At 43.4% G+C, this 25,769-nt stretch overlaps 1 protein-coding gene across 4 annotated transcripts in view; it reads right to left on the bottom strand.

The window, feature by feature from the left end:
• Positions 1-574: 574 nt before the first annotated feature.
• Positions 575-25,769, bottom strand: part of LOC112248330 (multiple epidermal growth factor-like domains protein 9) — a 43,753-nt gene continuing 18,558 nt past the window's right edge. For 2 of the 4 annotated variants that reach the window (XM_024417248.2, XM_024417250.2), the window contains exons 3-6: positions 11,536-11,675; positions 10,438-10,587; positions 2,955-3,224; positions 575-2,850 (exon numbers count right to left, since the gene is read on the bottom strand). In XM_024417248.2, the coding sequence (XP_024273016.1) occupies positions 2,333-2,850; positions 2,955-3,224; positions 10,438-10,587; positions 11,536-11,675 (1,078 nt within the window). In that variant the 3' untranslated portion in view covers positions 575-2,332. Of the gene's footprint in view, positions 2,851-2,954; positions 3,225-10,437; positions 10,588-11,535; positions 11,676-12,080; positions 12,582-25,769 lie in introns of those variants that run through there. The other 2 variants (XM_042320479.1, XM_024417249.2) reach the window with 2 other exon arrangements.

Below are 25,769 nucleotides of genomic sequence, written 5' to 3'. Positions count from 1 at the left end.
ATAGCTATGAAGGCCAAGAAACCTACTTCACTGAAGCTCTGACCCTGGCAACCTAAACTTGCCTTTCTCTCACCAAACACCTCAGATCTCCAGCCCCGCAGGCACCCCTACAACTTTCTCCACTGAAACGACACATTCCTTTGTCTTACGCCCTCCTGCACACTTCTCACATCTAGGACTCTCCCTCCGACATACTGCTGCAACATGCCCAGACCCTACATCAAAACTCATCAAAACTTCAGTCACTCGTCAATCTTTTGAACTGATGCGAAGCCAGGTGCCAGGATACTTGACTTGTAACTAACCTCAACTAGGAACAATAATCTTTACTCTCGCTCTCATTTTCATGTAGCTATTCAAGCATTAAGGCCAGAGGGGTTGTGGTTTATTGGTCATATACCATAAACCCCCGAGGTGCCTTATTGCTATTATTTATTATTTTGCCATCATTATTTAGTTGATGTCGTTAGGCCTTCAATTCACAGAAATGCTGCCACTGTAGAAACAATATAACGAAAACAATTCCAGGTAGGGTAAACATGCAAATATAAAAGAGTTAAACACAGTTACAGACTAACCAATAAACCCAATTTTATTATAGCATTGTGTGTGACATTATCAGTTTGTACTATTTACAGTTTTTTCCATTCATTATTTAACAGTAGTTAGGGATGATGGCATGTAGCATATCCTGCAACATAATACAGAGGGTAGGTCTATTGATAGGTCATTTCCTGTGTGGACTGTGCCGAGCCCATATTTGAGTCTTTCAGTGTAAGGGTACTGACTGTTCTGAGCGTAAACTGCACTCTACCTGTACAATAATAATGATCCTATTCACATTCATCTGTACAATGTCCTACTCTTATCTACAGCGATCACACTGGGGAAAGAGGCATTCCCTGAGGAGTGAGTTCCCTTACTAGCTTAACTCACTCATGATACTTTTACCAGAAACAAATCCAGGATATCAATTGTAGTTTATTAAAAACACTTGAGCGGGATTAACGGTGATGCTGCCAGCAACACATCACCAAGATCTGTTTCTATTTTGTACTGTTAAGACTTACATAAGAAATTGTGGCTGGCATCATTGTGTCCTAGAAGTGGATTACTTAAACGAAACCAGCCTAAATGGACTAGTACTAAAAAAAAATTGCAAGAATTTGTTCAGCAACTTCCATTGAGGTAGGCATTTCTCAAACCAGCAGATTTGCACACCATCAGTAAATAGGTCAAAGTGATAATCATAACGAACAATAGGACCAACTGCCCTGCAGTGAACAGTAGTGAGTAGAGAGAGGATACAATGTATGTTTGTTTTATCATCTAAACACCCCTCGTTAATACTCAAGGTAAGGACCTGGAAATTCTTTATACAGGATACAACTGAAAACAAAAGAGGATGTCATTAAGCTAGCAGCCTTCCCATTTCCTATATCACTCACAAAAAAAGACATACATACATATGAAAACATTTTGCCCTTTTCAATTTGCATTCAATATAGCACACAAGTTAAAACACCATGAAACGCACATCTTACATGCGCAACATTTATCCCAAAAAGAAAACTTGAAAATAAATAAGAAATGAATCAAAATAAATGGAATAACAATCATCGTCTAGACTAGATCTCTGTTCAAGTTATAACTTAAACTGTTAGTTCGTTTTAAAAGGTTCTGAAATGCTAGGGTTTCTAGTGTAGTCTGATGTCCATTGAGCTGCATAAAGAACAGTGTGCCATACAACAGAGACATGGGAAGAATCTCAATTGCATACTCCTTGTGTCCTCTCTCCTCACTTCCTTTAGAGGGGAGGGACCTCTGACTTTCACTCTCATCCAATCTATCTGGAGAAGGAGGCTCGGAGAGATAACACGAAGAGTATGCAATTGAGATTCTCCCATGGTCCTCTACTCTTGCATGGGCAAACTCCCCATTACCTCAACCATCCACATCTGTTATAGTGCCCTCTGCAGGCACAACTGAATTTAAAAAGTCTACTGTTCTTTGGACCCTTCATCGACGACTTATTTTACGTGAATCACACAAATCTGAAATGGAGCCCAAACGAAAGGACAAACAGAAACATTCCATTCCTTTTCTCTTTGCAAACATCTGTCAGTATGTTGGTGTCCTTCTGCTCCACAGAAGGAGAGAGGAGCTGGGTAGAAGGAGTCAAGTTACGCATTGAGCTTTGGGTTTGGTGTCCAGCAGCTTTGAAAGTCTTTATCCATTTCATGCCTCTGTCCTGTGAAGCAGGCAGCCAGGCCGGAAGCCTCTCCGGGAGTGTCCAGTCTGTCCGCAGTGTGCTGTCTGTCTGCCCTGTGGGCTAGGCCTTGTAGCAGTTGCCCTGGTTGGTGAGAGCCAGCTGGCCGTTGGGCGCCACCTCGTTGGCCTCGTCTTCCAGCAGGCCAGACACGTCAGCGTTGGGAATGCTGTCATGGTAACTGCTGAAGCTGATGTTGTCCTCCTTCAGCTCAATGGTCCAGAAGGGAGCGTTGAGCTTGCGGTTCTGGTACTCTCTGTAGGTGTACACTCCTCCCACGAAGCCCAGCAGCAGCACCACTACTAGAATGATGACGGCCAAAACGATGATGTTGAACTGGGTCCAGGAGACCTCCGTGAGAGCCGCCGTGGTATTGACTGTGGGGCTGCCCAGGCTGGTGAGCAGGGCCTGGGTGGTGGCTATGCTCAGTAGGATGCTGGAGTTAGTAGTGGAAGGGGGAGCACTGGTGGGCACTGTGGCAGTCAGGCCGTTGCTGCTGGGGGTTGGAGCAGAGGTTGTAGTGGTGGTTTTAGGGGTCTCTGTTGTTGTAGCAGGCTCTGGGGTAAGAACGATCCGTACTGCTAGAAAACAAATTATTCACAATGTGAATGGGATTGAATTGAGCTACTCATGGCTCATTCAATAACTAATACTCCTCTGCACCAAATTATTGAATGACGCTTACCTGGGTGGGTGCAGTTGTGGGCAAGGGCGTCCCCTGTGAAGCCGGTGGCACAGAGCTGGCATTGAGGCCCCGTGGTGTTGACGGTGCAGCTCAGGCAGTGGCCAGTGTCAGGGTGGCAGAGCTGGGCCGGCCCCGTAGGGTCTGCGTTCCCACTGCAGTCGCAGGTGACACACACACCATTGGCACTGTAGAAGCCAGCCTTGCACTGGTCACACTGCTGACCGCTGTACTCAGACAGGCACTGGTCACACACTGGGAACCCATCAGAGTCTAGGGAAACAAAAACACACACTAATACATGTCAGTCATAAAATAGACTTGGCTGATGCACCACCACTAGATGGCACCAGAATGCCAAAGAGATTGATTTCTAATACAGTACAACACAGAGGGTAAGCCCTCTGGCAGGGTTTAGTAGTCTACAAGCTACATACGGGCTACATACGGGCTACACATGGGTTATATAAGACTACCCTGGCTAATAATAGGATTTTCTGTTGAAGAATGAGACATTTTTTAACTTCCCCAAAAGACTCAGTGAAAATATTCAACGATAATAACATGCCATTTAGCAGACACTTTTATCAAAAGCAGCTTACTAACACACATCTCTACAGTGCGGAATCAAATTCAGTTGAACTGTTTTTAAAGACTGATCCCTTGTATCAGAGCAGCATCATCATCACTCATCATTATCAGGAGTCAGCTTTCTCCTCCGGCCTCTGGACCTTAGTAATATGATGCTACTATACAGTGCCTTCCTTCTCTCCTAATGGCTTCACTAACTATGATATATCCCCTTTTGATGTTGTCACATCCATTAAGGGCCAAGAGCTCTGACACCAAATATTATTGAGCACAGTAATTAGGCTTGCTGCATGTCACTAGTGTAAGTGTTGATCACCTCCTACTAAACAAGTTCATCAAGAAAATAGCCACACATTTAATGGTACCTCAAATTTGTGCTGCAGGCTGTAGTCTGCTTAAGATCATTCATCTCTAAATCATATCTAACTCTTTCAGACTTATGGGAACAATATTTGTGCCCACAACAGACACACTTTTAAAAGACACAATACATTTTCAGAAAAGAGTTAGACTAATAAAGTGCAAGAGTGATAACAACTCTTATCTATAGGCAGTTTCTGATTGGTCTGTTTTAACACCGGACTGTTGGCAGTGGAAACGCTTCAGTCAGAGTGAGCCGATGTGTTATATCACCAGGAGAGAACATGACCCAGTCAGCACGGTGACGGCTGGGGGGGCAAACCTTCACATGATGATACTGTACAACCTGACCTGGATATTTACCCAATACCTTTACCATTCCCCCTGTCTACTGCAATACAGCCAGCTCAGTCACTTACAGGCCTGAACATAATTTTCAATCCAGTTCTCTCTCTCTCTCTCACACACACACACACACACACACACACACACACACACACACACACACACACACACACACACACACACACACACACACACACACACACACACACACACACACACACACACACACACACACAGCCCCGTGGCACTCACTTCCGTCATCATGAAGTGTTTTGAGAGTCTAGTCAAGGACCATATCACCTCCACCCTACCAGACACCCTAGACCCACTCCAATTTGCTTACCGCCCCAATAGGTCCTCAGACGACGCAATTGCAATCACACTGCACACTGCCCTAACCCATCTGGACAAGAGGAATACCTATGTGAGAATGCTGTTCATCAACTACCAAACTCGTCATCAAGCTCGAGACCCTGGGTCTCGACCCCGCCCTGTGCAACTGGGTACTGGACATCCTGACGGGCCGCCCCCAGGTGGTGAGGGTAGGTAACAACATCTCCACCCCGCTGATCCTCAACACTGGGGCCCCACAAGGGTGCGTTCTGAGCCCTCTCCTGTACTCCCTGTTCACCCACGACTGCGTGGCCATGCACGCCTCCAACTCAATCTTCAAGTTTGCAGACAACACGACAGTGGTAGGCTTGATTGCCAACAATGATGAGACAGCCTACAGGGAGGAGGTGAGGGCCCTGGTGGAGTGGTGGCAGGAGAATAACCTCACACTCAACCTCAACAAAACAAAGGAGATAATCGTGGTCTTCAGGAAACAGCAGAGGGAGCACCCCCCTATCCACATCGATGGGACAGTAGTGGAGAGGGTAGAAACTTTTAAGTTCCTCGGTGTACACATCACGGACAAACTGAATTTGTCCACCCACACAGACAGCGTGGTGAAGAAGGCGCAGCAGCGCCTCTCAACCTCAGGAGGCTGAAGAAATTCAGTTTGTCACCAAAAGCACTCACAAACTTTTACAGATGCACAATCGAGAGCATCCTGTCAGGCTGTATCACCACCTGTTTCGGCAACTGCTCCACCCACAACCGCAAAGCTCTCCGGAGGGTAGTGAGGTCTGCACAACGCATCCCCGGGGGCAAATTACCTGCCCTCCAGGACACCTACACCACCCGATGTCACAGGAAGGCCATTAAGATCATCAAGGACAACAACCACCCAAGCCACTGCCTGTTCCCCCCAGCTATCATCTAGAAGGCGAGGTCAGTACAGGTGCATCAAAGCAGGGACTGAGAGACTGAAAAACAGCTTCTATCTCAAGGCCATCAGACTGTTAAACAGCCACCACTAACATTGAGTGGCTGCTGCCAACATACTGACTCAACTCCAGCCACTTTAATAATGGAAAAATTGATGTAAAAAATGTATCACTTGCCACTTTAAACAATTTCATATAATGTTTACATACCCTACATTACTCATCTCATATGTATATACTGTACTCTATACCATCTACTGCATCTTGCCTATGCCGTTCTGTACCATCACTCATTCATATATTTTAATGTACATATTCTTTCATTCCTTTACACTGTGTGTATAAGGTAGTTGTTGTGGAATTGTTAGGTTAGATTACTCGTTGGTTATTACTGCATTGTCGGAACTAGAAGCACAAGCATTTCGCTACACTCGCATTAACATCTGCTAACCATGTGTATGTGACAAATACATTTGATTTGATTTACACACACACACACACACAAGCACGTACGCACGCACACCCACACAAGGCAGAGTTTGAGCTGAACATAGAGCACACTGAACATCATGGGCACAGCTGGGCAACTTCACAGCAAGCTAGTCAGGCAGCAACAGAACAGAGGGGGGTGGGCACCACACTCCATTGACTTCACAAGGCAGCAATAGGAGGATCATGTTGTGTGTGTGTCCCTTCCCCTCGCAGTGCAGTGATGTAGCTGCTCAGATTAGCCCCCCTCAGCACTCAGCCCTGGCCGGGCAAACAACCTGACAGGCTTCAGAACCCTCTCCACATGGCTGTTGCCAGGCTGCTGGGACCCAATGGGAGGCTGTCAGCAGTCACATGGCTGCGGCTGATTGGTCAGATCAGAGGTAGGGAGGAGGTGATAGAGAAAGACAGACAGACAGGGACTCTATGTATGTCCTTGACACCAAGGCTCAGGCCTCAGCTGCTGAGGTATTAGTTTAGTATGGGTACAAACGAATGCTGGCTTGCCTGGTTAAAACATGCTTAATATCAAATACGTGTCTACAGGAGCACAGACATACACTGTGACCTAGACTTTTGTGATGAAGCTGATGTGAACAGACCCATGCTCGGTGATGAAACATAACTTGACCAGCAGGGATAAGACAGATAGGTGGGATTAAACATCATCAACCAGAGGGTCCAGATATTGATTCTTTGACAAACCATCACAAGTAAATTGCAATTATCTGTGAAAGATTAGAAGTATCCCTGCGGATGGGGCTATAATAATTGTCAGGGGTGCAACTTTCACTGGGGACGGGGGCCCCACATTCTGAAATTGCAATTTTGTCTTCCCCAGTTTTATCATTGGAATGTGATACAAAACGAGTCAACGGGGTGCTTTAGGATTTTGCGGATGCCTCCTAGCAGTCGGGTAAGTTGTTTAGGGAGGCCCCCCCCACTTCTAAAACCAAAGTTGCACCCCTGGTAATGGGGACCAGAGCCTTCATCCCTGGCAGTGACTGTTGATGGTGTTTTGCTGTTGGAACATTAAGAGTACTCCCGGGCCACTACCTTCTGTGGTCACTCTCTCTATACCAGGCAGGGCACACCAAGACATAATGCCAGATACACCAGCCTAGTAAAAGAACCACGAGAAACCTTGAAACACCATCCAACCTGGAACTGAAAAGATATCATCCTTGCAATCTCCAAAACATAACAGCCCCAACAGGACAACTTTTTCTGGACGTCGTAAAAGACCATGCGCCAAAACTGAAACGGAAGAGATATAGCTAGCTAACAACCTCCTTTTCCAAGTTGAAGAAAAAAGCTGGACAGAGACTTGCTAGCTATGTTAGCTAGCTAGCTGGGATTTTCTACAAGGAATCTGTCACATGAAAAAAGCTTCTCCCAAGTAGGTGTGACACCTACTCCTGTTGCCTGCTGCACTGCTGCTTGGATTCCACCTGGCGATCTGATCACTGTCTGCCATGGCCTGTCTCTCCCCGTCTGGTACAGGTACACCCCCCGAGACTCCTTAAATCTTTCTCAGATTATTATTAATCCCACAATGTTATGACTCCAAACACCCAGAAAAGGCTACTCTCCTTGATGTTATCCTCACAAATAATCCTGATAGGTATCAGTCTGGTGTTTTCTGTAATGACCTGATTTGTCATAGACGCTTGCTAAAAAACTTTTATGAGCAAGCCTTCCTTCATGACCTAGCCTATTAACATTGGTATAGAATCAGCTTGATCCCCTCTGTCGAAGACGCTTGGACCTTCTTTTTAAAATATTTTCAGTGGTATTGTTAACAAACACACCCACATAAAGAAAATGACAATTAAAAACAAGTGCAGCCCCGGGTTCGACCGTGATCTGGCAGAGTTACACCACCTCAAGAATTACATTTGGCGAAATGCTCGGCACACGCTGACTGGCTCTCGTTGAGGCAAATGAGAAATAAGCGTACTCAGGCTATCCGGAAGGCCAAAGTTAGTTACTTTAAGGAGCAGTTCTCTCTCTGTGGGTCTAACCCTAAGAAGTTCTGGAAAACGGTTCAAGACCTGGAGAATAAAGCCTCCTCCTCACAGCTGCCCATGTCCCTTAATGTTGATGATGTGGTTGTTACTGACAAGAAGCACATGGCTGAGCTTCATTAAGTCAGGATTCCTATTTAACTCAGCCATGCCTCCTTTCCTCATCTCCCTCCCCTTCTAATGCAACGAGCCCCATGCTCCTCCCTCTTTTCCCCCTGTCCTGCTACAAAGTTTCTCCCTACAGGCGGTCACTGAGTCTAAGGTGCTAAAGGAGCTCCCCAAAAAAACATCTGGGTCAGACGGTTTATACCCTTTCTCAAATCAAATGTTATTTGTCACATACACATGGTTAGCGGGTGTTAATGCGAGTGTGGCAAAATGCTTGTGCTTCTAGTTCCGACAGTGCAGTAATATCTAACAAGTAATCTAACAATTCCCCAACAACTACATGATACACACAAATCTAAAGGGGCGAATGAGAACATGTACATGTAGGTATATGAATGAGCGAGGGGCATTGTTCTTTAAGGTTGCTGCCCCTATCATTGCCAAGCCTCTCTCTGACCTTTTTTACCTGTCTCTCCTCTCTGGGGAGGTTCCCATTGCTTGGAAGGCAGCCATGGTGGGTCCTTTATTTAAAGGGAGAAATCAAGCTGATCCTAACTGTTATAGATTAATTTCTATTTTGCTCTGTTAATGAAAAGTGTTTGAAAAACTTATCAATAATCAACGAACTGGCTTTCTTGATGTCTATAGTATTCTCTCTGGTATGCAATCTGGTTTCTGCTCAGGTTATGGATGTGTCACTGCAACCTTAAAGGTCCTAAATGACATCACCATTGACTTTGATTCTAAGCAATGTTGTGTTGCTATTTTTATTGACATGGCCAAAGCTTTTGATACGGTAGACAATTCCATTCTTGTGGATCCTCTGAGGGGTCTTTGGCCTGGTTTGCTAACTACCTCAAAGGGTGTAGTGTATCAAGTAAGAACATCTGCTGTCTCAGCCACTGCCTGTCACCAAGGGAGTACCCAAGGCTCGATTCTAGGCCCCATGCTCTTCTCAATTTACATCAACATCATAGCTCAGGCAGTAGGAAGCGCTCTCATCCATTTATATGCAGATGATAGTCTTATACTCAGCTGGCCCCTCCCTGGGTTTTGTGTTATAAGCTCTAGAATAAAGCTTTCTAAGTGTCCAACAAGCTTTCTCTGCCCTTAACCTTGTTCTGAACACCTCCAAAACAAAGGTCATGTGGTTTGGTAAGAAGAATGCCCCTCTCCCCAACGGTGTGATTACAACCTCTGAGGGTTTAGAGCTTGAGGTCATATAGAGTTACCTCATATAATTACTTGGGAGTATGGCTAGAAGGTACACTGTCCTTCCCCCAGCACATATCAAAGCTGCAGGCTAAAGTTAAATCTAGACTTGGTTTCCTCTATCGTAATCGATCCTCCTTCACCCCAGCTGCCAAACTAACCCTGATTCAGATGACCATCCTACCCATGCTAGATTACGGAGACATAATTTATAGATCGGCAGGTAAGGGTGCTCTCGAGCAGCTTGATGTTCTTTACCATTCGGCCATCAGATATGACACCAATGCTCCTTATAGGACACATTACTGCACTCTATAGTCCTCTGTAAATTGGTCATCTCTGTATACCTGTCGCTTATTTATAAAACCCTTAGGCCTCACTCCCCCCTATCTGAGATATCTACCGCAGCCCTCAGCCTCCACATACAACACCCGTTCTGCCAGTCAAATTCTGTTAAAGGTTCCCAAAGCATAAACATCCCTGGGTCGCTCCTCTTTTCACTGCACCTAGCAACTGGAACGAGCTGCAAAAAACACTAAAATTGGACAGTTTTATCTCAATCTCTTCATTCAAAGACTCAATCATGGACACTCTTACTGACTGTTGTGGCTCCTTCGCGTAAGGTATTGTCTCTACCTTCTTGCCCTTTGTGTTGTTGTTTGTGCCCAATAATGTTTGTACCATGTTTTGTGCTGCTGCCATGTTTTTTTGCTACCATGTTGTGTTGCTACCATGCTGTATTGTCATGTGTTGCTGCTTTGCTATGTTGTTGTCTTAGATCTCTCTTTATGTAGTGTTGTGGTTTCTCTCTTGTCGTGATGTGTGTTTTGTCCTATATATTAATATACTATATTATTTATTTTATTTTTTATTTTATTATTATTATTATATTTTCTTTCACCGCAGGAGTCCTTTTGGTAGGCTGTCATTGTAAATAAGAATGTGTTCTTAACTGACTTGCCTAGTTAAATAAAGGTTCAATAAAAAATACAAAAAAGAAGTAGCAATCAGACCGGCAAGGGTTCTAATAAGGCAACCTAACTAAGAAGGGCACTACTGAGGCAGGGGGTAGTGGCTACTCACCGGTGTGACAGGTGCCAGTGGAGGTGGTGTTGGAGCAGGGGCAGGCGACACAGGCATCGGTGCTGGCAGCACCAGAGCTGCGGTAGAATCTGGGCTTGCATTCCTCACAGTTGGGTCCTTGAGTGTTGCCCTGGCAGTTCAGACAGACGCCTGTGTGGAAAAGGAGAGAATATTATGGTGAAAATGTTTTGAAAACTGTCGGAAATATGATACATGTCATTTGTTGACCACACCTAAACCCTATAATGGTTTTGTTTGTACACATTAGAGCAGCAAATACTGCTATCCCGTTGATTTGAATTTGAGCCTCAGGTTGTTGAGTTACCTGTTCTTGGGTCTTTACTCTGCCTGGGCTGGATGGTGAACTTCTTCTGTTACTCTATACCTGTTTAGTAATGCTGTAATTACCCTAGTAACACTGTTGTATTAATATACTGTTTATATACTTACATTCAAATGGACTATTTCATTGATAATTACATAGTGATGGAGTTGAGTGTTTTTTGTGGAATTGAAATGATTCTGTATAGTGGGACATTGCAGACGTCCTCTGTTCTCTAAAATGAAGAAATACACTAAACACTGTTGTTTTCTCTGTCCTTCTCGATAGGAGTGATAATGATGTTCTCTATCTAAAATCAATGACCCTATAGAGGTAGGAACAATCATCTTGATTTTCCAGTTTTCTGATAGAAATGGAACAGGTTACTGCCATGTTAATCTGGAAGAGACAGAGAGTCTTTGCTTTTTAACATACCCTCAGGTTTCTTATGTAACGCTTCCTGGCTGACTGAGAGGGTCATTCTAGTTGATATCAGACCTGAGCTAAGGAAGTAAATATACGGCATTCCTCCATTGATCCCAGGAAAGACTACTGTGCCATCTGGCTATGTATCACAATAGCAAACAGATGGTTTCTACAATTCCATCCAACTTCACCCCCTTCAAGCCTCTCGATATCTTTTAGTGTCCACTCACACAACAATACACAGCTGTGGAGACGGGGACGGAGACGAACAGGATTAATGTGTAGCAGAAACAAGAAAGTGTGATTGTTGTGGTTTGTAGATAGAAGGTGTGGTGTAGTGGATTACTCACCAGATTGTGGGTGGCAGTAGTTAGTAAGGTTGTTGCACTGGCAGGGTTGGCACCCCGTGCTGCTGAAACGGAAGAAGCCTGGGTGGCACTCGTCACACTTGGGCCCGTACACTCCCGTCTTACACACACACATTCCTGAGCTGAAAGGACAGGAGCGCACAGTCAGCACACGGTCACATACTTTGACTCTTTTCTATTTGATTATCCAGCCTTTAGGTTCTGTAACAGCTCAACTATACTGCTGTAATGGTGGAACTGCTCTATTTGGTTAGAGACTCTTCTGATGGCAGGATTGTACTAGCCATGACATTCTGTGGTTTCACGCATGACATCCTACAGGTTCCCCCTGAGTGGTTTCTTCCATCAATCCATCTGCTACCCATAACTCCCATCACAATCCCTTCCCTGGTTAACCAGATCCTCCACTCTGTCCGTGGTGAACAGAACACAGCTACTCCAGTCAGATTCAATAACCTGGGATAGCCTAGCCCCCCATCCTCCACAGTTCTACGCTGTCTAGGCCTTTTATATATAATTCTACTAACATGTTTGGCATGTTCTGGGGGCAAGGGCAGCACGGTAGAGTCTGGACCACAAACTGGAGCACTCCAGGGACATCTGGTCCAAGGCTGTAGACAGTAGCTGCCTGGATCACACAGCCTACAGGCCAGGTTCGATTATACTCAGCCTAGCACAGTCCCTTTCTGCCAGGTTCTCATCACAAGCTAGGTTGCCATCCAATTGGCGACAGTTTAATGCGAAAATCTAAAATCTGCATAAAGAAAATATACACATTTTACCACCAGTGGTGTTTCCACCAAACAGACTTGTTGCAGATAAAAATCAGTGTATGATGACAGTGCACACAAAATGTAAGTTTTTCGCTTCAATTTTAATGTACCGAATACAAAAATCTAAAGTTCAATGTGTATCAGGTACCAAGGTAAGACCCAAGTGCAAAATGTGTGGAGCAACAATGTTTATTGTTACAACAGGGGCAGGCAAATGACAGGTCAAGGCAGGCAGGGGTCGATAATCCAGAGTAGTGGGACCAAGGTACAGGATGGCAGGCAGGCTCAGGGTCAGGTCAGGCAGAGGTCGGTAATCCAGAGGTGGAGCAAAGGTACAGGACGGTAGGAAGGCTCAGGGACAGGGACAGGGACAGGACAGGCAAGGGTCAAAAACCAGGAGGATGAGAAAAACAGAAACTGGAAAAACACAGGCATAAATACACAGGGGATAATGTGGAATATGGGTAACATCTTGGTGGAGACAATCACAAAGACAGGTGAAACAGATCAGGGCTTGATCAACCGATAGTTGTCACAAAAACAAAAAAAAGACTGGTCTTGGTATTTTATGAGGATCCCCATTAGTTGCTGTGAAAGCAGCAGCTACTCTTCCTGGGGTCCACACAGAACATGAAATAATACAGAACATTAGTAGACAAGAAGAGCTCAAGGACAGAACTATAAACATTTAAATACAGCACACAGCCTACATATCAGTACATACACACACTATCTAGGTGAAATAGGGGAGAGGCGTTGTGCTTTGAGGTGTTGCTTTATCTATTTTTTTAAACCAGGTTTGCTGTTCATTTGAGCAATATGAGATGGAAGGAAGTTCCATGCAATAATGGATCTATATAATACTGTACGCTTTCTTGAATTTGTTCTGTATTTGGGGACTGTGTTTTAAAGTACGTGGGCTTTAGCCAACAGCTTGCAGATATAGTGCGGGGAGGCTGTGCGGATAGGCTAGTCTACATTATGAGATTATTATGGATAAGAGCAAGAATAGTTTTATTTGTCAAACAGCAGTCAAGCATTGATCAACATGTCACCAGACCCTCAATATTTATTGGAACTTTTATTTATTAGATCCCACCTTGTCAAACAAAAAAATATTGGTCGGCATTTATAAAATTGAATGAAACTTCCTTTTTCCATCACAGTTGACGTGATTTTTTTTTATACGGTATGACTTTACTTGCATATAACTGTGGATGGATGGAAACGTGGTTATAGACTATTAGAGAGTGACCTTGAGTGGATGGGTCAGGGTACCTGTGAGACCCTCTTCAGGAATTCAGCCCGTCTCAAGGGCCCTCAGCAAGACACAAAAGGACAAACCCTCTCCTACACAGCCCCATCTCCTGCTGGGTAGAAAGAGGGGTCGCTATGACTAAAGAGAAGAAAGATCTGTCTCGAGCAATAACTAATTCACACCCAGTTGCCTCTGGTCATCGTGGACTGACATGCAATTTATAACTAACCCTGAATTGGCAAGGCAAGTCATTCATGACAAAGAATTCACTGTGGTTTAGATTACGGTACAATCCCTTTTGGAATGAGATAAAAGAGAAAAATGACTACACATTAAAAAAACAAATGATTAACACTATTTATTCTTCTATGTCAATCTAAATCTCTAAGATAATAAAATGGCAAGCTAAAACTAAACAATTAATTAGTGTGCTGCTGCTGATGATGCCTATACTAGCTGTGTATGATTGCTGACAGCTGGGACTAAGCTATCTCAGTAGAGGGTGCTTTCTGTTTGATTATCCAGTCTTGCTCTTGCCCAATTGAATCTAATTAAACTTGAGCTCTTTAGCACCCCTTCGAGCTTTGAACATCACTTATTTCATTCCCTAATGCCAACACACTCTACTGCATTTCACCTGCACATTCCACATACTGCTGCGTGGTCAGCCTGCCAAACATACGAGCTGATGCTCCTATTGAATCATACATTGGACAGACTGGAGGAAAAGAAAGGGGGTTGTTCATTCACAGAAAATACATTTTAAAACATTAAAAAATGTATCAGAAAAAAAACTGAAGGCTGCACATCTATAGGCTACGTACACACACGCTCTCTGATTCCAATCATCATGTGTGCTGATGCCAGAGTCTCAAAGGAAGAACACACAGCGATAAGTCATGCCTGATCACTCCCTTTCATCAAAAACAATCAACAAAATAGATCTGTGGACAACAAGCAAATCGCAATCCAGCTCCCAAGAAGTGACAGAGCAGTTGCCTCAATGCCTTCACATGAGTGCGTGGGCCTTATTCAAACGAGGCTTTGTTAAAACACTGCTCTTCATGAAATTCTGAAGTTGATGGTAATGCTTAGTGGGGCGTGTGTAAAATAAATAAATAAATATACATATTTTAAAGACGAAAAACACACGTGTACAATCATATGACTCCATGGGAGTGGAGGCGGAGAGGAGAATGCTACCGTAGCAGTAGACTGGGACAGTGAGCAATAGGGACGTGACACAGTAGGGAAGTGACAACTATTTTCTGTTAAAGTGTTGCAGAATTAACAGCACTTCTAATACCGTAGGGCTATTCCTGACGCTTCCATCTTGATGAGCAAAACTTTTGTGGAATGTACTACACTGCGTACAGACCTTGCTTCCATTCAGCCACAAGAGCATTAGTGAGGTAAGGCACTGATGTTGGGTGATTAGGCCAGGCTCGCAGTCGGCATTCCAATTCATCCCAAAGGTATTTGATGGGGTTGAGGTCAGGGCTCTGTGCAGGCCAGTAAAGTTATTGTCATGCTGAAACGGGAAAGGGACAAATTGTTGCCACAAAGTTTGAAGCACAGAATCATCTAGAATGTCATTGTATGCTGTAGTGTTAAGATTTCCAAAGGCGCCTAGCCCGAACCATAAAAAACAGCCCCAGACAATTATTCTTCCTCCACCAAACATTACAGTTGGCACTGTGCATTCGGGCAGGTAGCGTTCGCCTGGCATCCGCCAAACCCAGATTTGGCCGTCAGACTGCCAGATGATGAAGCAAGATTCATCACTCCAGAGAACCCGTTTCCACTGCTCCAGAGTCCAATGGCGGTGAGCTTTACACCACTTCAGCCGACACTTGGCATTGCGCATGGTGATCTTAGGCTTGTGTGCGGCTGCTCGACCATGGAAACCCATTTCATGAAGCTCCCGAAGAACAGTTATTGTGCTGATTTTGCTTCCAGAGGCAGTTTGGAACTCAGCAGTGAGTGTTGCAACCGAGGACAGATGATTTTTAAGTGCTATGCGCTTCAGCACTCTGCGGTCCCGTTCTGTGCACTTGTGTGGCCTACCACTTCGTGGCTGAGACGTTGTTTCTCCTAGACGTTTCATCTTCACAATAACAGAACTTACAGTTGACCAGGGCAGCTCTAGCAGGGCAGAAATTTGACGAACTGACTTGTTGGAAAGGTGGCATCCTATGATGGTGCCATGTTGGAAGTCACTGAGCTCTTCAGTATGGCCATTCTACTGCCAATGTTTGTCTATGGAGATTTCATGGCAATGTGCTCGATTTTATATACCTGTCAGCAACAGGTAACAGGCTGATTGGTCAGCTATTTGAGCCAGTAAAGGGGGCTTGACTATTCTTGGGTAGCAGAATGACTTTAGCTTCCCTCCAGGTCTGAGGGCACAGTTTCTTGTAGGCTTAGATTGAAGACATGGCAAATAGGAGTGGCAATATCGTCCGCTATTATCCTCAGTAATCTTCCATCAAAGTTGTCAGACGCTGATTCAAGCAGACAATAGCAGATAATCAACATAACTGTAGGGTCATTAGAACAGTCTTCACTGGCACAACGAACGAGACATCATAATATTCTGGACATTCTTCCAAACAGTATTTTACGCACGGGCTGTTTTTGTATCGGGTGCTATAGGCCTATCACAACAACTGCCACTTGACTGTCATTCAGAAAAATATTTCCTCAGCTGATGATGGTCGACAATATCACTAGGCCTAACTAAACAGCTGGATACAAAATGAGCACCCAACAAATATGTATATTAGCCTACACAAAGCCTATTGAAGAACCACACACTCTCCTTTTCATATAGAATACTCTTCCAAGCTTTAGTGTGCTGCTGACAAACTTTAAAAAAAGTGTATTTATTTATTTAACCAGGCAAGTCAGTTAAAAACAAATTCTTATTTCCAATGATGGCCTACCCCCGGACGACACTGGGCCAATTGTGCACCGCCCTATGGGACTCCCAATCACAGTTGGATGTGATACAGCCTGGATTCGAACCAGGGACTGTAGTGACACCTCTTACACTGAGATGCAGTGCCTTAGACCGCTGCACCACTCAGGAGCCCCAAACAGCTGTGCAGAATCTCTAATAATTAGCCTATCCTGAAAAACTCAATGTTCTGAAAAGTATTATTTTATTACTCTTATTTTATATTGATAATTCAATTATATCAAGCAAATTGAAAGAAAATGAATTATTACAAGGTTGAAATAGATTTTTTTGATATGAGGATGTTTATTGATTAATGAATGTATTATTAGACTTATAGATGACATTTTTCAAGTTATTCGCCCAACCTTGTTTTATTTTTTGTCTAAAAGGAAGGCAACGATTGCAGCGCATTTTTATTTATTCATTTTATACAATATTCTGCTCATATGAACAAATTTATATACAATATTCTGCTCATATGAACAAATGTATATACAATATTCTGCTCATATGAACAAATGTATATACAATATTCAGCTCATATGAACAAATGTATATACAATATTCTGCTCATATGAACAAATGTATATACAATATTCTGCCCATATGAACAAATGTATATACAATATTCTGCCCATATGAACAAATGTATATACAATATTCTGCTCATATGAACAAATGTATATACAATATTCTGCTCATATGAACAAATGTATATACAATATTCTGCTCATATGAACAAATGTATATACAATATTCTGCTCATATGAACAAATGTATATACAATATTCTGCTCATATGAACAAATGTATATACAATATTCTGCTCATATGAACAAATGTATATACAATATTCTGCCCATATGAACAAATGTATATACAATATTCTGCCCATATGAACAAATGTATATACAATATTCTGCCCATATGAACACATTTATTTTAGGACATGAGTGAACCCATATATCGAGAGCCTTCAGACAGGTTTAAACGAGTTTCCCCATAGTGCCATGGAGCCACCAGCGCACACACACATTGTTCCCCAGCCAATTGTGCACACACAGGCAGACGAAAGATTCACAGACGAAGGAGTTGACTTCTGCTGCAGCCTTCGCTATAAAATATAACGCATTGGGGCGTTGCTTCGATTCCTGACAGCCCTCTATTTGGTAAAAATCAAATAGGAAATATGGAGGCAGGTTCCCAGCGTCACTGTCAGTGATTCAGTCTCTCTGATGTAAGAGGCTTTTCTTTTCTCGCCAAAGAGAGCAGATGGTGAAAAAATCTGAGTTTTATATGTTTGACAGGACGTAATCAGTGTTATACTACAGCACTGATCTCATCCTTGGTGGCCCAATTCTCCCTGACTGATATCACCCCCAAACCAACCTGTGATGACACACACCCTATAAGCCACCATCTGTGATGACATCTATTGAGTCACAATGAAACTCTTTCAAATTGAATCTAATATATAGATGATGATATGAAAAATATTTTATTTGTAGCTGGGAAAGGCATTCTGTGAGTAGTTATGACTCGAGGAAATAAAAACCACAGGATCCATTCAAAAAGACATTGAGGGCAAAACAGACCTTAGATTAGAAACGTTGGTATGGGGAGCAAGGCTGGGGCCTCTATGGAAATGCCTCCTACGACCAGGATATGGTTGAAAAGCTAGTCACACTCACAATGACCACCTACCTAGCTTGTCAATGAGCAGTTTTACTCCAGGCCCAGGTTACAGCTCATGGTCCCATAGACCGGGCTGTGTTTTCTCCAGTGAGAGTGTGGCTTGGGGGAAAGGGGGGGCTTATTATTGTTTTTGGAGTGGTTTCACTGGGATGCAGGCTGTGCTGTGGTAGGGTAGCCCAGCCGCTAAGTTCCGCGTTACAGCCGCATACTAACTAGGTCAGTATTACATGGCAACCAGGTTTAGCTTAACCCCGTTCTGCTGCTGCCGAGGCAATGCCTCCAATACGTTGCTCGTGTATGCCTGGGGAATCACAATAGACTGAGCACATATCTGTGATGCAGCAGCACTGACTGCATCCTCTTTAGCCACAGGGTGTATATGACCATGCGGGGTGGGAGCAGGGTCGTCAGTCAGGACAAACACACACCGTTTTATACCACGCAGGTTTTAGATTCAGGGCTCACTCTGTCAGATCTTCAGAGAGAGAATGTTCAACAACAAGGGTCAAGAGTTGTGATCCATTCCACAGAGCCCCTGGCTCAGGATCACACACTGGGCCAGTTATGTAACTGAGCTTAGAGTAAAGCCAGACAGAATGTGCTGGCAGTCATGGCCACTGCACTGCACTCCAGCCATTAGAGCAACAAAGCCTCCCCACTGGGTCCAATACACTAATACAGCCCGGGATGCGGCCTGCCACTTGCTAATGTGAGTGTGGGGTCATCTGCAGTGCCCTGTCACTAGGCTTCTTACTACACAGCACTCTCGCCTTCTTTCTTCCTCCCTGTCAAATAAAGCACACAGCTGGGCCGGTCTAGCATATACCAGATGAGCCCTGTCAGGTTTGGATACCATGCACCTACCTACAACCTGCACTCCAGAGCGAATTGCATGCACCACTAGATCAAGAGGCTAGCTTGTCACATTGTAGGAAAGAATAACAGTTTATTTCAGGTCTGAGCAAAGGACATCACTGCGTGAACTGATGCATCACTTTGGTGCCAACCCTCTGTGCTCTGCTAAGCTGGTTCATAATGACATGACCCAATCACAGGGAAGGGAGGATATTGAGAGTGAGCTCCCCGGGTTTCCATTGATTGCCCCAGTAATTCTAACTTGTTCAATCAAACCTACAGGAAAAGGGAGATATTTGCTCTGTGATCCTTGAAAACAGAGAGCTTTTTCAACAGAATATCCCAAAATAAATTCAAGCACCTGAAACACATTTACACCAAGGCGTGTTTTTGTATTCTTTCAAAAGGGCTCACAATCTCTCAATTCCTTCCTGACAAGAAATATGGAAACAAAATGTTATTGTAATTTGCTTAATCCACTGTATGAGAGCGTGAGACTAAAGGAATAGGCGGAAACAGCTGCACCCAAATCAATATTTAATTACAGACTGTTCCCATTCCATAGAGGACGAGGGTGAAGAATAAAAGTGCAACTTTGAAAACAGTGCACCTAAGAATTCACCCAAATAAACTATTGATATTTATGGAAAAAGGAATTAAAAAGGAAAAGGAATTAATCTGAGCATTATTGTTTTTGGTAGTATATTGATTTAACTGTGGAGCTAAATAATGGTAGTGTGATTACAGAGCTGTACCATTTCATATCAGAATACAATCATTAACTAAGTTGCTAAGATACAGCATTATGAAGCCCCCTATAATATCATCTGGGGCTCAATACTGCTGTCTCTTAGCAACAGCTAGGTTTTCCACAGGCTTGAGATTAGTCTAATTTTTAGATTAAAATTCAGTGCTTAGTCACATGTACAGGGTTGCAGGTGTGATTGCAGGGTACAGTGAAAACATGCAGGACTAGGTGAAATACAATTATGAAAATGGTAATAAAAACACATTTATCAGACATCCTACTGTCCTTGTACAGTTTATCTGTTCATCAAGCCCCTAGCCTATACACACGGAGACAGAAAGTGCAGTCGGCACTGTTTCCAATGCTACACTCCTAATTATTTAGTATTAATTTAGGGCAGGTGGACCACCTGTTTAGAGCCCCTGTCACACCCTGATCTGTTTCACCTGTCTTTGTGCTTGTTTCCACCCCCCATTTTTTACTTAATTAGGCAAGTCAGTTAAGAACAAATTCTTATTTACAATGATGGCCTACTGAGATGCAGTGCCTTAGACCGTTGCACCACTCGGATGTCTCCCATCTTCCCCCATTATCCTCCGTGTATTTATACCTAATTTTTTGCTTGTCTGTTGCTAGTTCGCCCCGGTCAAGTCCTACCAGCATGTTCCTGTGTTTCCTGTGCTCTAGTTGTTGTTTTTCCTAGTCTTCCCAGTTTTGACCTTTCTGCCTGCCCTGACCCTGATCTTGCCTGCCGTTCTATACCTGCCTGACTCTGATTTGGATTACAACTCTTTGCCTGCCTTGACTTACCTTTTGCCTGCCTCTTGTACTATAATAAACTCTTGAGACTTGTACTATCCGCTTCCTGTATCTGCATCTGGGTCTTAGCCAGAGCCGTGATAGCCCCACCTGTTTAGCAAGACATTTTGGCATTAAAACATGTCACATATCAGTTTGCAAACAATGTAAAAAAATATATATATCTGCATTCAAACATGGTATCTTTTTTGCTTTCTCGAGGCAGCTCCAAATGCAGATGTTTCAGCCTAGCTTAGTGCTTTCTGTGGTGGTGGGGCAGCCAGCAGAAAATATGGAACGTAGAGGTTGGTAATGTTCTCTAGTTGCGCCGTGATTGGCTCAGTGTTCTATCATTCATGGGGACACTACGTCACTGCGTCACTATGGGGAGAGCTCAAAAATTCAAGCCCCTTGGGTGCTGCCATAGAGTTACCTTGGAAGTGCCCATACAAGAAGGCACTATGTCTTCTTGGGGCGGCAGCGTAGCCTAGTGGTAAACCCCCGAGCTGACAAGGTACAAATCTGTCTGCCCCTGAACAGGCAGTTAACCCACTGTTCCTAGGCCGTCATTGAAAATAAGAATTTGTTCTTAACTGACTTGCCTAGTTAAATAAAGGTTATAAAAAAAGATTTAAAAAAAAGTCATTGGCCACAGATAAAATTATGTCAAATCACGTCATATCTACCGGACTGCTTTGATTGGACTGATCATGTCAACCACATACTTTCAAAATGTTAGCTAGCATGCTAGACAAGCAGTCATCATCATGAATGACCAAGAAGATAATGGCACTGGAGGGGATGGCTTACGTTTTACGGACTCCTAACCAATTGTGCTATTTTGTTCGTTTTTTCGCATTGTTGTAACTTTTTTGTACATAATGTTGCTGCTACCCTCTCTTAAGACCGAAAATAGCTTCTGGATATCAGAACAGCGATTACTCACCTCGAACTGGACGAAGATTTTTTATTTAATAATTCCGATGCGAAGGATGTACTGCTTCTCTGAGACCAGGCCCAAATCCCTGTCATTTGCGTGATGAAAATATGGAAACACAGGGGGCGGAAATCAGGGTGCCTTAACTTCTTATGACTGGGGGGCCGTATTGAGTAGCTTGGATGAATAAGGTGCCCAGCGTAAACTGCCTGCTACTCAGGCCCAGAAGCTAAGATGTGCATATTATTAGTAGATTTGGATAGAAACCACTCTGAAGTTTCTAAAACTGTTTGAATGATGTCTATGAATATAACAGAACTCATATGGCAGGCAAAAACCTGAGAAAAAAATCCAACCAGAAAGTGAGAAATCTGAAGTTTGTAGGTTTTCAAGTCTTTGCCTATCCAATCAATATACAGTGTAAAATTTGGTCCGATTGCACTTCCTAAGGCTTTCACTAGATGTCAACAGTCTTAGAACCTTGTTCAGGCTTGTTCAGGCCTTCAGGCTTCTACTGTGAAGGGGGAGTGAATAAGAGCTGTTTGACTAAGGGGTCTGGCAGAATGCCATGAGCCAAATCAGGCTCGCGCCCGTGAGAGTGAGCTGCGTTACTTTTAATTTCTAAAGACAAAGGAATTGTCCGGTTGAAACATTATTGAAGATTTGTTAAAAAACATCCTAAAGATCGATTCTATACATCGTTTGACATGTTTCTACGAACTGTAATATAACTTTTTTGACTTTGTCTGGACTAAGTGCCTGCGCCTCTTGAAGTTGGATTTGTGTACTAAACGCGCGAACAAAAAGGTGGTATTTGGATATAAATGATGGACTTTATCGAACAAATCACACATGTATTGTGGAACTGGGATTCCTGGCAGTGCATTCCGATGAAGATCATCAAAGGTAAGTGAATATTTATAATGCTATTTCTGACTTCTGTTGACTCCACAACATGGTGGGTATCTGTATGGTGCCTGAGCGCTGTACTCAGATTATTGAATGGTGTGCTTTTTCCGTAAAGCTTTTTTGAAATCTGACACAGCGGTTGCATTAAGGAGAAGTATATCTTTAATTCCATGTCAAACACTTGTAATTTCATCTACATCTATGTTGAGTATTTCTGTAAATTGATGTGGCTCTCTGCAAAATCACTGGATGTTTTGGAAGTAAAACATTACTGAACATAACACGCCAATGTAAACTGAGATTTTTGGATATAAATATGAACTTTATATATGAATATGAAATATATAACTTTTTGTGACTGCTCTCTTTGGCTGGAAAAATGGCTGTGTTTTTCTGTGACTTGGCGCTGACCTAACATAATCGCATGGTATGCTTTCGTCAGAAAGCCTTTTTGAAATCGGACACTGTGGTGGGATTAACAACAAGTTTATCTTTAAAATGGTGTATAATACTTGTATGTTTGAGGAATTTTAATTATGAGATTTCTGTTGTTTGAGTTTGGCGCCCTGCACTTTCACTGGCTGTTGTCAAATCGATCCCGTTAACGGGATTTCAGCCGTAAGAGAATTTGTCGACGAGTGGGTAACTCACCTCTACCATCCGTTCTATTGGCCAACGTGCAATCACTGGAAAATAAAATGGATGATTCTACTTTCGAGACTATCCTACCAACAGGACATTGAAAACTGTAATATCTTACAGTATGTTTCATCAAGTCGTGGCTGAACAACGACACGGATAATATAAAGCTGGCTGGGATTTCCGTGCATCGGCAGGACAGAATAACTACGTCTGGTAAGACGAGGGGTGGGGGTGTGTGTCTATTTGTCAACAACCGCTGGTGCATGATGTCTAATATTAAATAAGTCTCGAGGTTATGCTCACCTGGAGGTAGAGTACCTCACGATAAGCTGTATGTTGGCACTAAGACTGCACTCAATGAGCTGTGTAAGGTCAAAAGCAAACAAGAAAATGCTCATCCAGAAGCGGTGCTCCAAGTGGGGAGTTTAATGCAGGCAAACTTAAATCCGTTTAATGTCATTTCTCCCAGCATGTCACATATGCAACCAGAGGAAAAACAACTCTAGACCACCTTTACCCCACACACAGAAACGCATACAAAGCTCTCCCTCGGCCTCCATTTGGCAAATCTCCTGATTCCTGTTTACAAGCAAAAACGAAAGCAGGACGTACCAGTTACTCGCTCAATACGGAAGTGGTCAAATGATGCAGATGCTACGCTACAGGACTATTTTGCTAGCACAGACTGGAATAAGTTCCGGGATTCATCCAATGACATTGAGGAGTATACAACCTCAGTCACCGGCTTCATCAATAAGTGCATTGACGACATCATCCCCACAATGACCGTGCGTACATATCCCAACCAGAAGCTATGGATTACAGGCAACATCCACACCCAGTTAAAGGCTAGAGCTGCCACTTTCAAGGAGTGGGACACTAATCCGGATTCTTATAGGAATTCCCGCTATGCCCTCAGACGTACCATCAAACAGGCAAAGCATCAAAACAGGACTAAAATGTAATCCTACTAAAGGGCTTGCAAACAATTACTGACTACAAATGGGAAACCCAGGCCCGAGCTAACCAGTGACGTGAGCCTACCAGACAAGCTAAATATATTTTATGCTTGCTTTGAGTCAAACAATATTGAAGCATGCATGAGAGCACCAGCTTTTCCGGACGACCGTGTGATCACGTCTCTCCGTAGACGATGTGAGCAAGACCTTTAAACAGGTCAACATTCACAAGGCCGCGGGGCCAGGTGGATTACCAGGACGTGTACTCAAAGCATGCGCGGACCAACTAGCAAGTGTCTTCACTGACATTTTCAACCTCTCCCTGACCGAGTCTGTAATACCTGGGGTTGCACATTTTGGTGAATATTCAGAGGTGGAAACTTTCTGTGGGAATTAACTGAAATATATGCAATATTAATTTTTTGCATTGGTTATATGTATCATATCATATGGAGACAGAAACATAATTGCAAATGATTAAACCTTGCAATAGAAATAAAAAAATCTATTTAGTTACAAATTGAACTTTAATTAAATGAGTTGACTCTTCACATGGGATGATTTCACTGAACAACAAAAGGGAATATTGAATGATCCCCAATGATCCATCGCATCTCCCAAAAATGTTTTCAACATACATCTGTAAAATGATAGTCTAGAAACTAAAGCTTTGGTTGTCTTCCTCTCAGGCTTCCATGTCTTCTCCCCTGGACCTCCTCAATGTCCACTTCTTGAACATCAGACTCTGAGGCCTAATTTTCACTGTCACTTTCCGAGGATGGCTCGTTGTCAGGCTCAAACAGCTGCACCATCGAGAGCATCCTGACCGGTTGCATCACCGCCTGGTATGGTAATTACTTGACATCTGACCGCAAGGCGCTACATAGGGTAGTGCATATGGACCAGTACATCCCTGGGGCCAAGCTTCCTGCCATCCAGGACCTATATACTAGGCGGTGTCAGAGGAAGACCCCAAAAAATGGTCAAAGACTCCAGTCACTCAAGTCATAGACTGTTCTCTCTCCAACCGCACGACAAGCAGTACCGGAGCGCCAAAAGGCTCCTTAAAAGCTTCAACTTCCAAGCCATAAGACTGCTGAACAATTAATCAAATGGCCAGCCGGACTATTTACATTGACACACACCCCTTTGTATTTACACTGCTGCTACTCACTGTTCATTATCTATGCATAGTCACTTTACCCCTACCTCCATGTACACATTACCTTGACTAACCTGTACCTCCGCACATTGATTCGGTACCGGTACTCCCTGTATATAGCGTCGTTATTGTTATTTTATTGCACATTTTATAGTTTAGTTTATTTAGTAAATATTTTCTTAACTCTTTCTCAAACTGCATTGTTTTTTAAGGGCTTGTAAGTAAGCATTTTAAAGTAAGGTCTACACCGGTTGTATACGGCGCATGTGACAAATACAATTTGATTTGAATCACGTCGACAATCGACTGGAAAACCGTTTCAATCCTTGTCATATGAAGATAAATTACAGATAACACGTATTGGTACTCATTGGCCATTGGATATAAACATTACACAACAAGTTGGAAATCGCATATTCAACAATGAGTGGTTTGGAAGGAATCAGTGGCTAACTGCAAGCATTGCAAAGCAATCACTAGCCTGCTATTCAGTGGAGTGGGTGTGTGATCCAAGACTGG

This window comes from Oncorhynchus tshawytscha, linkage group LG04 (genome assembly GCF_018296145.1).
Source record: "Oncorhynchus tshawytscha isolate Ot180627B linkage group LG04, Otsh_v2.0, whole genome shotgun sequence".
NCBI classification, from domain to species: Eukaryota; Metazoa; Chordata; class Actinopteri; order Salmoniformes; family Salmonidae; genus Oncorhynchus; species Oncorhynchus tshawytscha.
This window is presented reverse-complemented; position numbering and strand designations above follow the sequence as displayed.